Here is a 15,661-nt window from a genome sequence, read left to right as displayed (position 1 = left end):
ATGAATATTTGCTCAGAAGCTTGGCCCAACACTGCCTTCTTTACCAAAAGGTGAGATGGGCTATGGAATCTCCTATCAGTAAACACCTGCTGAAATTATGGCAGACTAAGCACAAATTGTGAAGATTCAACTCCAATGTTAGCAAACATCATTATAAAGACTGTGAAAATCTGAGATGATTTCTGATAGAAATTTTGCTGTTAGGTTCATTGTACAGACACTTTGTCCCATTTGATGATGATCTTTTTCATGACATTTTGCAGTAATTAAGTTCAAATAAAAACAAATGAATGCCACTTATCTCACAGAAGCTATTTAATTGCCAAGGTTTCTCTCTTAAATATATACAAAGAAATAACTTAGAAAAGGAAATTTTAAAACCAAGTAAATAAAGAGTTGTTTCAGCAATGTGAATCCTGAATTAGATTTAATGTATGAATTTATTATTTTATTCCTTTGTTTGCCTATTTTTGCATGCCACCTAGCGAGTGTAATAGTGTTAGAAGACTTTAGCTCAGGATTTTCTAGATAAAATGCGTGGGTTTTCAAGGTAAATTACTGTAAATTTACCCCAAAATAGAGGCTAGATATGTTGGCTAATATTTGATGCAACTGGTATTAAAATCTGAATGAATGACCAAGTGCAGAAAAAATCTTCAGCCTATTTCATATGTGCAGAATTCAAAAAAACCCCAAAGGCTCCTTATTAAATAAGCTGAGTTACCATGAGATATGGAGGAGACACTCTCAAGGATCAGAAACTGTAAATAAAGCATAGGAATAAATCAAATATCATAATCATGCAAGTTAACAGGGAGATCCTGCAAGAATCTTGAAAAGAGGTCTAAATAGCAATATGACAATATATGCTAATGTTAGTGAATTATTCAGGATGAAAAAAAACCCTGAATGTATACAGTTACAAGGGATCTCAGAGGAATGATGGAACAATAAAGTGAAAGATGGCACCTTGATAAATGCAGAATATATACACTGGGAAAAACAATCATAACTGTACATACATAATGATGGTCTCTAGAACGGTTATTACAACTCAAAAACAAATGTTGGAATCACTGTGAAAAGATTTTTGAAATCAGCAGCTTAATACCCTAAAGGCAGATAAGAAGACAACTGAAACACAAGAACAATTAAGAGAAGGAAAAGAAGCAGAAAAATGAAACACTGCCACTGTGTAAGTCTGCAGTATGCTTTTACTCTCCACTTCGCAATTCTAGTTATTCCACCACAATAACAAACAAAAAGATAAAAGAGAACTCGAGGAATAACATACAGTAGAGAGGAGAAGGTAAAACAAATACAGTTATTTGTTTACAGTACTATTACAGTACTATTTCTTAGTACTTAAGACTTGGAGAGCTTAAGACAGGAAAAAGTTACCAGGCAAGCAAAAAGAAAACACTTTCTACAGCATACACTACTGAGAGTGTGGTGCTACCTCCACAGGAAGATGATTATCAAGGTTAGAAATGTACATATGCTCAAAAGAGGGCTAGAGAAATAGGAACTAGGTCTAATGGCAGTAATTTAATACGATTAGCAAGTTTTTAAGCAGTAATTTAGGTTGCTAGATGCTGGGAGAGTTTCATCGGGCTCAGTCTACACCAGCCCTTCTCATACACTGTCCCAAAGTACCATCCACTGTGGAGTGCGGCACAGGCAGGCGAGGACAGACAGAGCTTCATGCTGGCCCTACATAGCCCTTCATATTCTTTAAGACAGAAGAGGAAGGAAAAGACTACAACAGTGTTATAACACCCCCTTTATTGTATTAATAGTTCTTTATTGTTTTAGAATACATGGCAACAGGCAGGGAGAAGTAAGGACTATACAGCATCTTAAAGCCATTAGCTAATAAAGCTACATCAATTTTTTAAAAAGCTGGAGAGGAAGACAGAATCTGGTGCATTAACTGCAAGCAGTTATCTTCCCTTTCCTTCTCCTATTGGCGGGGGAAAACTGTGCATTACCTTGGAAAATTTTCTTTTCCCAGTAAAAGTATTAAAACTTGAAAGAATTAAAGCATAACCCCCCAATCTTCTAGCCTATTTGGAATGCACAGTTTAAAAAAAAATGTCAGCAAGACCCCCTCATTAAACTGAGTTACCATGGGATACAGCAGGAGACATCTTGGGGATCAGAGACTGGAACAGCCAAACACAAAAATGACACATCACTGCTCTAGAACATATATGACTATTGCTGTCTCTTTCCATTAGAGCTACGCAGCTCCTAAACACCATTTCTATTTATTTCTCAGTCTGACATAGACAATATGAAAGATCCAAGTTCTAATCCACCAGACCAGCTAAGCTGTTAGTCAGCTCTGCAGGAGGAGAAACACACATACAGAGGTCTCTCAACATTAGAACTCTTATCAGAAAAGGTGATTTTAGGAAAATACAATAGGAAGGCGACAATTTGCAATCACTAATACAGAAATAATTTCAAGGGTAAGACAGCACAAAGTAAGAACACGAAGACTGAGAAACAAGGAGTTATAAAGGGAGATCCTCCAAAGGACAGCGGCAGGAATAAATAATACATTATCAGCAGGACTGCAAGTTTTCTGCAATTGTGGTTGCTTTTAAGTTACGAAGGAAAAATGCAGTATTAGCTTCAAAGCCATCTAGAGGTCATCCAAACCATCCCAATACAGGGAAGGAACCAGAACAACCAATGGCAGCAGCCAGAAGGCCTATGTTAGGAGAAAACAGCAGAACATGAACTCTACTCCTTAGAATGTTTTGAGGCTCTGGCATTTTTTTCCCCCATTGTAAACTGGAACAAGAATAAAATCTTTCAAACACACCAGCAGAAAGAATAATGTAATGTCTGAAAACAGGAAAGAAATTCTACAGCAATTTTCAAAGCAATAAATAAGAATGCTAAATTTCATTTAGTCAAAAGCCTTCTAAAGAGCAGTATGTGGAAGAATTTGTGGTAATGTTATTAGTGTCACTGTTGATATAAAACAGCATACACATGGCTACAAACACTTTTCCTCTAGAATCACAAGTTAGCATGATCCCAGAAATAAATGAAGAATCACAGAAGTATAAAAATATCCAGTTTAGTTCACTGCAATTTCATTCCGCCACCTCCAACACAAAGGCAGCATTTTAACAAACAAGCCAAATGGGGTTGTGCATTAACTGGTCAGTTAATTCATCAGTGCCTCACAAAGTCTAATACATTTCATGCAAGTAAGTTGCTTATTAGCAACAATAACATGGTACATATTAGCAAATATGTTGCATGCAAAAATAAAGGATTTAAAAAAAAATAGCAACAGCAGCTTTCACAAGTAATGCAAAGTACTCTTGATCATTCTAACAACCACCAAACAGCAAACACACTTTACTAGTACATGTTCTAAACACTAATGTGAGGTTACAGTTTCAGGAGACTGACCGTCAGGACCGCAGGACAATCAAGCTCATTATCAACATTTAAGGTGTACAAGGATCCACACACTCAGTAATGAGATTTTCCTCACTGAATTATTTTGAAGATTTTCAGTAGTTCAAAATACTCTGAAAAGAGACACTACAACTTAGGCTAGTATAGCAAAAAAAAGCCTAGCTCTTCCACTGTAATACCTGGAGCTCTGCATTTGGTTATTTATTTTTAAGTCAAAAAGAAGGCTTTAAAGCAGGCTTTGGGAAGCAATAACAAACTCTCAGCAATGCAAAGTACAAACAAAACCCCCCAACAAGCACCTGTCTTAAATACAGTCCTCTGTATTTGTCATTTTCCTAGAGTGAAACTGTAATTTGAGACAACACCAAACCCAGTCAGCCCCTCAACATATCATCATCGGCAAGCTTAGTGCTACCCCACCCCAGTGAGAATCCTAAGGGAAGTAACAGGGGCTCAGGCTGAATTAATACCCCAGGAATTGGGGAGGGCAGAGTCCACCTGCTGCAAGAGACACGGGTGAAGCCAGACACGCGGGAACTCTAGGACTGTCCGATTCTGTAGCGCAGCATGCCATGACTCTCTCTGTAATTGAGAGCTAGCCTAGTATTTAACTGTGGCTCTAACAATCTGAAAGAAAAAAAATAAGTTACATTTCAAGATCATTAGGGATAAGAATGAGCCACTTTGGTTGTATCATGGAGGAACAAAACCAGCTCTCTGAACGCATTAACAGCCCCAGGCTCATCATCTTGTATCTATTCTAAGGAATGAGTCCCAGAGAAAGTGAAACTCATCAGAACTAAGATTTGTGTGAATGCTGCTTAAGTATTTTTTACTAATTGCCATTTCTTTAACATGACGACTGTGACCAAGATGCAGTCACTGAAATCTTACAGTAAAATCAGAAGGCAGCAAGCTTACTGCAGCCAACACCTGCCCATCAAGTAACATGCTGCAATGAACAGCTCTATCAACTGCTACTGCAGGCTAAATAAAACTCTGATAATAATACAACAAATGTTTTCAGTCTTGTCTTCAATTATCTCCCATGTATCTCCTGCTTCTAGTACCAGTGTTCTGGGAGCAGCCAAGTGAAATTCCCTCCTGTTTGGTCCACTGACAGTTAGCAAATTGTAATTCTAATTTTATTTTAATATTGAACTGCTTCAAAGTTCAGTGCCTGATGCAGCTGAGGAAGAAGAAACTTAAGGGAGAGGAAGGTGCTACTTGAAAAAACTAGATCCCCCTCCTTGGCAAACATGGTGTCAATCTCACACACCTCCTACTCATTTTCAGCTCATGGTGACTTCACTTCAAACATAGGTTTTTGATTCTAAATAAATGGGTAGCATCTGGTCCTCTGGCAGCTTTTTCTAGTAGAAATTCATACCTTTAGATTTAGAAATGCTCTCAGTGTTGCTGCACACTTTAATATTAGAGATTTGGGTTTAGTTAGTATAATAAAAAGGATTTGATTATAGTTTTGGGTTTGGAAATTTTTGTGCTTTATAATGCCCAGGTAATACCTGTTTCAGCACTGTCTGTGCCTTCAAACTGGCATGATTACCTTCATCTAATGCATTCCCACATTCAAAGAGATATCAAGTGAAAAGCACTAAGCAAAATATCACCACTTGAGCTATTAGCTTAAGATACTTTACTTTTCCGTACAGACATGGAACGCCATGCTAAGCCGTGCCACTCACAAGATACTACTTCCCATCCGTTTTCCTCTCACATGTGACTAAGCTTTTCCTACTTTCCTCATCACACAGAATACAAATTACAGACTTTCATTCTTTTAAAATCTTTTTCTTACACCAGCTTGGCTGACAATTCAACTCAGCTTTCCAGCTTATTTCATAAGATAGCATATGTTTCTTTGGGACTGAACCTGGCTCTTGCTGAGCTGGATCGCATATCTTCTATTCACTTTGAGAGGGGGAAATATCAGATCATTTTTAGTTCTTTCACACATGCACAGAGTACTTCAAGAATATGAGAAGAGCTATCCATATAATGTCATAACTAGCACTTACACTATGGATTTATCAACTTTCATCAAGAAATACTGGAAGGATGAAACAGTCTTTCAGAAGACTCACATCTTCCTGTATGAGAATTCTTCATTCATAATCTTGTCTAGCTTTTTCTCCATTCCCTACGTTCACAGATATTTTCATTTCTTAAATGGAGATATTCACAGCCTCCCTTCTTGCCTTACAGTAGTTCTGCATTTAAAAATCAGTATTCCATATTCTATTCTCTGTACTTATAGTTAAATCTATAACCATATATGCATTTGATACGGTTCAACACAGGTCATAGCAGTTACTTTGCTACTTCTCCAAGTAAGCAGTCATCTGCAAAAGGTATTGTCCTGAAAAATCACATGAAAATTGCTAACACTGGTTTTTATTTTTATAATTAAACAAATTATACATATATAAACTTTAGTAGACGAGCATCTGCTAATCGTAAAAAACTATGCAAAAGTTTAAGACATGAAGATGAATAATGAGGTGGGAAAATGTATTGAAGGCAATATCACTTATGTAAAGGAGAAGAGTGTGATGCTATTAAGAAATTCACAGTTAAGGGAATATCTTAAGTCCAAAATAAAGATAAGAGGGAGGAAGGAGAAATTAAAAAAAAAAAAAAAAAGCCCTAAGCACAGAACCTTTCTGGAAAATAAAGATGTTTTAGAGAAGGTAGGAAGTTAGTTCCCTCACTGCACTATGTTCTCTGTTCTGCTTAATAATACCACAAAATTGTAGTTGCAAATTTTTTACAGCTCTTTTGCCAGCAGAACTGCCTTTTAGCCTTTGGAACATTTAATGAAGCAAAAAAAAAGCTACAGTCACACTAAACTCTCACAATACCCAACGTTTGATGTAGTTTGCATCTTTCCCAGAAACTGCAAGCATGGGATCACCCCCAGACATTCATCCTCTAAGGCCAACTGCCTCCAAAACTCCACATGTGAGTAATGAGAGCTTAAAGGCCAAAGACATGATTAAAACCTTCAAGAGTCATATCCACTATATTCATACATTTAATCATTTCAGGTTTTATATTGTCAAGCATGAAATGGTAATATATAGTCTGTGAACATAATCTTTGTGTAAAGCCCCATCGGCTCACAGAGGTAACAGAATCAGGCTGGAAAGAGAAGGGAAAAAAGAAGTAGTAAGGAAGGTGGTTGAAGAAATGTGAATTCTGTCAAATAGGAGGATCTGGATGTTGATGATGGATGCTCGTACACAGTATCAGTTCACTCTTTCAGAGCTGCCTCCACTAACACAGTAGCCCAAGGGACCTTTTAAGCCAACACTGAAGTGGAATCCTCCCCACACCAAAGTTGTGTATTTCCTCTCCAAAAACTTAAGCAGATGATGTAGCAGCATATCTGTCCTGACCTGTCTCTTTTAACTGTAAATATTCACATGCTGAGTCAATGCCTGCTTGCTTTTTCCAATATTTTGGTTTTATAGATGCATGAACACAGGCGAAGGTGCCTTTTTTTCAGCTTTATGTTGAACTACATGGGAGAAACACTAACAGGCTATTCACTGTGAGCATTATGGAAGTACTATGCTACCTGTTCATGGCGGTTTGGTTTCCATGTTTAACATGCTGTAAAGTGTCTCACTGTTGTGGGGTTTTTTTTGCTTGGAACTCCCAAGATTTCCCCTCTGTCAAGCACCCGTTGACTCTACAACAGACAACATTACAACTAACTGGACTGAAACATCTTCATCCATGACACAAACTATCTCCTACAGGACTTGTGTAAGTGAGCTGAACACCGGATGTCATCTCCCAGGTCTTGGCTGTGCTGAAGGGCACATTCCCAAGTCAAAGGATCAGGACTTAGACTCTACAATTTCTGCCCCAGCTAAACAACCAGAACAGAGTGAAATACAAGGAGTAGAAATAGTTTCATGCATTTCCATATTTAGGGTATAAACAAATGTACAAACATGCCCTAATGGGTTAGTTGTATAACCTACTTTGTATTTTTAAAATTCTGTCAGAAGTTAAGATAACAAGGGTCATTACAAGGCAAAAATTAAATATATTTCAATGACCACAGAATCTTCAGTGGCAAATGAAAAATGGATAATGCCTGTGACTTATTTCTTGTCAGCTGCAACAGAGCAAAGTGAGGGAAAGGAAGAACAAATCTACTCTTCAATGAAAGTAAATACTTGCAGTCTAAATTTTTGAGACTTCCACTGCACTTCTAAAAGAAAAAAAAGGAGGTGCAGCTTAACTAGCATATTCAGATTTAACTAGCAACAGAGATACCTGAAGCATAACAGCAGCCTTAGACAACTCTCTCACCATGTGATTAAGTAACAAGACCAGCTTTTTGACATACAGACACCCTTATGCTTCATTAGCATGATTTTTCTTTTGAGTCACCATATTCTAAATTATCTCTTTTTTTTTAATTATTTTTCTTTTGCCCAGTGAATATAGCTAATGGGAAAGTCAGACAATGCTGAATTCACAACCTCCAAGTAAGTTTAAGATACAAAACACATACAATTTATATATGCATACTGAGAAATCACTCTACTGCCTTGACATTTGATAATTAAATCACTGTGATTAGCCACTTTGTTTCAAAAATATAACAAAAGAGGAGTCTTTAAACATGAAAGACTTTGCAGTTTACCCTGTTAGAAAACAAAATAAACCAGGTTTTTGCTTTAATTTTTTTTTCTTTTAAATTCAGATGCTGATATTTAATTACAGTTTCTTGTTCTTGAGGTCCCAGAGAGACTATTAATGAAGCTCTTGTGCAAAACTGAACAAGCAGCTCTCACTTCAAATTATCTGTCTTTCAGGAGTGTTTATTATGGCTAGAGTCAGATGCTGGCACAGGAGTGAACAGGATATTGCATTAATGGGCTTCTAATAAAGCCGAGGACTGTAAGTAGCCTACTTATTCCAAATATTTTCTACGACAACATACAGTCCTCAAAAATGATGGTTTCTATTCATAATGCTACTTCTAATGATATGTTTCACCTTCATCTAGCATTACAAAAAATACCTTCCGGCAGCAATCAGTATGACTGTCAATCAATCAAAATTGCAGCCATATCCAAAAGCAAATCAAAGCAAGTCTTAACTACAGAAACATTAAGAAAATCAGTAACAGATCAGACTAGAAGTTCAGCCAGCCAGTAGCCTATTTCCAACCAAGCTGATCAAAATCACCATTATCTTCAAGAACATTTGGGCCAAGGACTTCACCTCACAGTCAAGTCTACCACTGACATCTTGACCACAGTAGTGCCACTGGCTTTGGATGCCACACATTTTTTTAGTTCACCTAAACGAAATGATGCAACCCCTCTCTTCTTTCACTGAGTCTTCTCCATATAATAGTATCCAGCCATTCCTCTAAGTAAAACTATATTTATACCAGTCATATAAAAATATTTCCATTACTACTCAAGGCTGAGAACTGCATTGTAGGAAAAGTTTAAATTTGTATAAAATCATCTTACCACATATTGTTTTAAGAGATCACAAATCACCATTATAACAAGTCAGCCTACCATGAAATGGTAGGTTGTCGTAACAATTTTATTTTAGGAAACAGAACTGAATAAAATACTTTGCAGAGTATATTACAGTAACTGGTTTGCAAGTTGCTGAACAACTGAGAAAAAGAAGTGTTACAGAAGATACACCTAGTGAATATTAAAGTCACCTTTATCACAGCACAGTTAGCTACTTCAGGGGTGTTTACCTATATCACCTTTTTTTTACATTAAGACTAGAAACACTGACCCAATGTCTTTTTTCTGCAAGCACACTGCAAAAACAATGCCAGCTGTCCCCAAAGCCACAAATACTTCTGTGAACTCTAGCTGAAAGCTTTCTTGCTGAGCAGCTGCTTAGATTTGTACCATCATGGGGAGGACATGTGCTCTTGGAGCTCACAAGGAACTCTGGGAGAACTGAAAATCTTCTGCCTCAATTTACTGCCAATTCCACTAATCTGTCCTCAACTAAACCTGCAATGAGATTAAAATAATCACTCAATCCTAGTCTCCCTCTTCACACACACACAAATTTCTCTGTCTTACTATTCTCTCTCACATCACTGTAAAATGCCCATATCACCTGATTATGAATTGCCTGAAGGGCTGTTTGCTTCTTTTGACTTTGAATGTAATACAGAGTAGAGATTGCATCAGATCAAGCATACTACTTAAAATGACAAAGACTAAACACATGAGAGTAGAAAGCTAAAACCACTGCATCTGCTTAGCAAAGGGACATAAAATATCAACTAGCAAAGACCAAAAAGTATGTATGTATTGGTGCTGGAGAAAACAGAACAGAATGCTAGTGGCCTCTTCTCTCCCTCCTGACAAACCTGTCCCCATCTCCTGATAAACCTACCTCCACAGGCATCAGAAATCCAGATGTTTTAGAAGGGCACTGTGAATCACGAGGAACAGAAACTCCAGGGGACTGCACCTCCCAGCGCAAAAGCAGCTGACATGCTGCAAATGTAATTTAATTTTGACAAACAGAAGAAGTTTATGTACTATGGCTTGTGGAGTTTGCTTATTCTGTCTATGGCTAAGTAACTTCTTGCTCACATTTACAGCTTGTACAGCCACCAGAGCTATACAAGTATTCCCACAGGAGCCTACAACAGTCACATAAAATTCTTTCCCTCAGACACAAAAGTTTCCTAGTTCTACCAGGAAAACAACTTCTCTCAGACTTGTAAACAAACTTCTGTTTTATAATTCATGCTGCTTCCCATCTAACTGTGTTCCTTCTGTCCCTCCTACTGCTTTCTTTCTCAAGAGGATTAAATCAAAAAAATAAAAAGTTCAGACCAATGAATGCATTTTGTATTAATACACAGGCCTGAAATAACTACATGCACAAGTGCCTAATACAGACCAATAACGTATCCTCTACAAGAAAGCCAAAGTGAAGAGCGCGCTCTAAGTGCCTATTTTGACAAAAAATTGATCAGATGGCTGAGGGAATGGACTTTATGAGGTGCAACCACTAACTATTCCCTAGTTAATACAGTAGCTCTAGAGGTCATTAAACTTTCTCCTCTACCTTTAAAGCAAGTAAATTGCTCACGGACCTGCTTTACAATATTAATATACAGTGCATATTTGTTAGTATCTTAAAATCCAGAGTGTACTCCCCTTTCCGATCATTCTGTCGGCTGGGCTTTGTTTTGCCTTGTGGGCTGGTCTCAGGGAACCTGACATGGACTCCCTGCAGATTACGCTAATCTGAACATGTAGTCCAAGAAGACACCTAATACGTGCCAGCTGGGCTTGGTCCTTCAATCCAGACAACCAGACTAAGTAACCTCCAAAACATACCCAGTGTGGACATGAAGTCCTTGGCACCAACTGTTTCCCTCCACAGATCTGCTTCTATCGTGCCACAGCACCTGCTAAAGCAGACACTGCCATGAGTATCGAGGTGAAATTTAAACTTTTCCCTACAGTATTTGACTGAGAGGGGAAAATTCTAATCTTGTCTGAAGAAAGGAATAAAGCAGATAGCTATATTGTAACAGGGGTTTAGATCTGTGAAGAGGCACAAGAAGTCTTCTCATTTGGATCCTAATGAGATTCTGTCACCATAAGGTTGTCAGGGCAAGGAAATGTAAGAATAAGCAGGTATATAACACTGTACCGCTTCTGGCTGAGATGGGAGTTAATTTTCCCCACAGCAGCCCTTACAGTGCTGTGCAGTGTATTGGTAGCTAGAAAGGTGTTGATAACATACCAGTGTTTTGGCTGCTGCTGAGCAGCACTGGCACAGCATCCTGTCTCTCCAACACTGCCCCCCTCACCAGTAGGCTGGGGTGACATATCCAGGGCAGCTGAGCCAAACTGACCAAAGGGATATTCCATACCATATGACCTCTGTTCAGCAATAAAAGCTAAGGGGCTGGGGGGGGAGGGGGGGCGCGGCAGTATTTGTTACTATGACATTTGTCTTTCAGAGCAACTGCTACACATACTGAAGCTCTAGAGCTGCACATCGCCTGCCGATGGGAGGTAGAGAATAAATCTTTTGCTCTCTTTTGCTTCCGCACACAGCCTTTGTTTTTGCTTTATTAAACTGCCTTTATCTTGATCCACAAGTTTCTTCCGTCTTATTTTCTCCTGCCTCCCAACCTGCTGAAGTGATAGAGCAGCTTGGTGGGCACCTGGCATCCACCCAAGATCAATCCACCACAAGCACACCTTAAATAAAAGGATATGAACCACAAGATACAATACTTTTGTTTGGACAAATCTTGACTGCAGTACAGACTCTGTTCTAACTTACATGCCACAATAGAAATACAAGATGACCAACTTGATTAATGAGGTGGCATAAAGTTTCTTTTTCCTGCCTTTCATTTGAATATATTAAAATTACTTTTTCCTTCTCAAACGTGTTTCCTATTCAACTTGTGATTTAGTAAATAAATACATTTGTTCTTATTTATAACAACATTTTCACAATGCTTATTTATTACCATTGTTTTACATGTAAAATAAATATCATATAAGTCAGTCTACTTACCAAAGCACAAGAACAGCTCTCTTTCTTTTGCACTGAGCAAATAGCAAGGACAAACAGTAAGCTAGTATATAAATATTTCAGGTAAATATAATCTTGGCTACAAAGACAAACCACTAGCCAAGTAAAGCAGCAGAAAACCATGTGGTTTCTGTATGAATACAGCAACAGTCCATTGAACCTCTCTGCTTTCATTTCTACACAGCAGTTACCTGATAAATCTAGTTAAAACTGCTAAGTAACTGCTGTCTGCCTTGGTATCCTCCACCACTAAAACTACTAGATTTCCACCTAAAATAAAGCAGATAATAATCATAGCATTTATTTGTACTTGTCTTCTTAAAAGCACCATATTGTCAAATACCTCACAGAGAAAGGAGTATGGGCCAAAAGGCAGAAGGAATCAACCACCACACAGCAAGACCACATCATACACAGTTTGCCAGGCTAATGCTTGTGTCCAAATGTGCCTAGCCTCTCTGTTTCTGCACAGTCTGAAATAACGTTCAGAGATTTTAGAAAAGCTGATGTTTTACTTTAACTGTACTTTCTTCTCTAACCTTCTCTTATGGGCAGGACCATTTAAAGGAGGCTCAGCAAATGTAAAAATTCCCAAATTTCCCAATTCTCTTAACGGAGCATATAACTTGGTACCACTTTAAATCAATTTTTATGATACAAGAACTACTGTATAGTTGATTTGCTATCTGCAAGGAAAACAAACTGGTGATAAGGTTCAAGGTCATAGAAATTTGCTGTAGCACATGTGTGAAATCAAAGTGCTCACCTGCTGGTTTCCCAGTCTTGGTCATCCTTATCTTTTTCTTCTTTGGCATCAGAATTATGTGGGTGTTTCTGCACGATCCGCATCCCACCAGCTTTCACTGGAATAAAAATTAGAAACAGCAAATCAGTCAAATCAGCGTAAGTAAAGAACACTTTAAGTAAGTAAAGATGATCCTCCCTCCCGCCCTAATACTTTGCAGAGCAGTTTAAGAGTAATCACAGTTTGAAAAAAGGGCCCAAAGTGTTTAAAAGTGGCAAGCCTGAGGAACAGCTACTTCAGGACTGCATCTGCCATTCTCTTTCACATTATGCCATCTTTGCTCATACTGAGAAGTTGCAGCTCATTTTACCACCTGCTTCCAACACCATTTTAGAAAACTCAACTGTTTTAACCCTCCCCCAACCCCTACTAACTTGCAGCAGTCAGAAGAAGAAACAGAGGCGATGGCTTGCATAACACTACCCAAAAGGCCACAAACATGAATGCTAAATACGCCCATAAAACAAGAATGGCTGAAGAACTTTACCAGTCATTTTGAGTTAAAAACTACCGCTGTAACATTTATTTGTGTGTGTATATAAGGTATACACACACACACACATATATATACGTATTTATACAAAGAAGTACTTTACAAACACTAGAATAAAAATCAAAGTTTAGAATGACAGTTAACTTGCATTTAGAAGAGAGCTTTGTGTTGCAAAACATGAGCATCTACCACGTTTCAAATCCTTGTCATGATTTAGTTTTAGAAGTGATGCAAACATGAAAGAATCCCTTTGAAACACAAAAGAAGTGAAAGCAAAGCCACTTATGTTCATCATTTATGTTCTCCAAAGCGAAATATAAAATAGGAACCAAGCCAGGCCTAACACTGCTGCTACCAAGCAGAGCAACAGGCAGGCCGCTCTTGATCTGCTTTCTGTTTTAATATTGTACCTTTTTTTTTTTTTTCTTCAACCATTGCTATACACATTTAAGGACAGCACAAGATAAAACAATGCAACTCATTAGCTAATTGGATGGGTCACACTGCCATCAGCAACAGCATCAGAAAACCACTACAGCGGTCAGAAGTCAATAAAACCACCTACAGACACGTGGGTTTGTGTTTCACATCACCACGACACAGTAAGTCTCTCAGACAGCCTCGGCAGAGATGCCACAGCCCGAGCAAGCAGGATGCCAGAGCAGTGGGAAGGAGCCAAAGCGACTTGCCAGCGCGGCTAGGGAAGGCTGTGCTTCTGAGAGCCCTCCCGTGCCTAGCCACAGAGGGATTAAGACACCTCACAGCAGTCGAGTGCTAATCCCTGAAACCTAGAAATAGGTTTAGTTCTCAGTTCTTAACCAGGACAGCAATGGAAAGGACATTTCTGTGCATAGATTTTACAGCCGGGGTGAGGGCAAGCAATAAAGAGAAAGTGACCTGCCCTATGAGAAAGTGACAGCTCTTCAACCTTAGGATTTTTTAAACAGATTTGAAGCTTTGTGCGATATTTGAAAGACAAACTTCTGATTCAGTAAAGGACATTAACTAAAAGACAGGTGATCAACAGACAAACCCAAAGAAATATCTTTTAAAACCTATCAAAACTGTGTCTTCTTAGCGTGCATTAAATTCCACAACCAAAACACTAACCATTTTGTGTCATTTTTCCAGCATAAAATTTACAATCCTTAAATTGATGAGAAATGTTTCATGTGGAACACGAAAAGATAGAAAGGTTAAGCTACAAAGAAATGTAGTTTCAAAAATGAAACAAAAATTAACATTCCTGTTCATTTTTCTGGATGCAAACTCTGTAGAAATTTAAGTTTGTTTGCAAAAGCAAACACTCTGAGCTCTGGCAAGTGCTGTCCTCTTCTAACATCTCCGTTAATCAAAGTGATTGGTATGTTTTATTTAATTCATCATTGCACAATCAGTTCTTATTAGCTCCCTTTCAAATTACTTTCTGTGGAAGGTGCTGTCTCCACAGCAACATCTGCCAGGTTACCAACAGGGCTTCTGGACAATTCACACATGCTTCCACGTTCTTCACCATCTAACAGAAAACTACAGAAAACAATACCTGAAGATTTAGTGCTAATTTACATGGTCTAAAATCTCTCTCCCCTCCTATTGTATATCATCAGACCCACTTGTTTTCTCTTTGTCACTGGCAAAGATATAAAGCTAACACATTCAGATTTGTCTGTATGTAGAATTAACAGGGATTCTGTTAAATCCCTGTTAAAAACAACCAACCAGACAATTAAAAGGCATAACAGCGACTGACCAATGCCGTAATTTATTAATTTTAATAATCTGATCTTTTGCACTAATATCCACAGGCATAGTATGGACAGCTAAAAGCACATCAGAACATAACTGAATAATCTTTAGTAATTCAGGGTTACTGTGCAGATCTGGGAAACCAAAAGAAGAATTCAGTAAACAATTGCAGTAATATGTGGATTTCTGAGACCAAAAGTGAAACAATTAGATCAGCACTCTGTACATATATAGCTGATGTACGTCTCTGCCACCCATGACACAGCATGCCAAGTTCAAGAGATTTAACTTGAGAAATACCCTTGCAACATAACTCGCCTTCCTTTTCAAGTTTCGACCAAGCTACACTACCTCAGGGTTAGACAGAGAGAAGAAATAATGATTATATCCACCGAGCTAAAAAAACCCCACTCCATTTGCAATATTTTCTTGGGACTTAGGAGGATTCATCTATTTCTTACTTGTCTAGCATTTGCTACATAATTTGACAGATGCTTACCACGGTGATTTTGCCATTTAAAAGTCATTCTTAAAAGAGTAAGAGCTTTGATTTCCTTATAGTAAAT

The 15,661-nt window shown here is 38.1% G+C and overlaps 1 protein-coding gene across 1 annotated transcript in view; it reads right to left on the bottom strand.

The window, feature by feature from the left end:
• The window catches only part of DAP (death associated protein), a 52,652-nt gene extending 37,807 nt beyond the window's left edge, over nucleotides 1–14,845 (bottom strand). Inside the window, exons 1-2 of the mRNA XM_026841389.1 lie at nucleotides 14,773–14,845; nucleotides 12,818–12,914 (exon numbers count right to left, since the gene is read on the bottom strand). Coding sequence (XP_026697190.1) covers nucleotides 12,818–12,914; nucleotides 14,773–14,845 — 170 coding nt within the window. The remainder of the gene's footprint in view (nucleotides 1–12,817; nucleotides 12,915–14,772) is intronic.
• Nucleotides 14,846–15,661: the final 816 nt, after the last annotated feature.

Source organism: Athene cunicularia (genome assembly GCF_003259725.1).
Source record: "Athene cunicularia isolate RWA chromosome 2 unlocalized genomic scaffold, athCun1 chr2_part1, whole genome shotgun sequence".
Classification (NCBI taxonomy): domain Eukaryota; kingdom Metazoa; phylum Chordata; class Aves; order Strigiformes; family Strigidae; genus Athene; species Athene cunicularia.
This window is presented reverse-complemented; position numbering and strand designations above follow the sequence as displayed.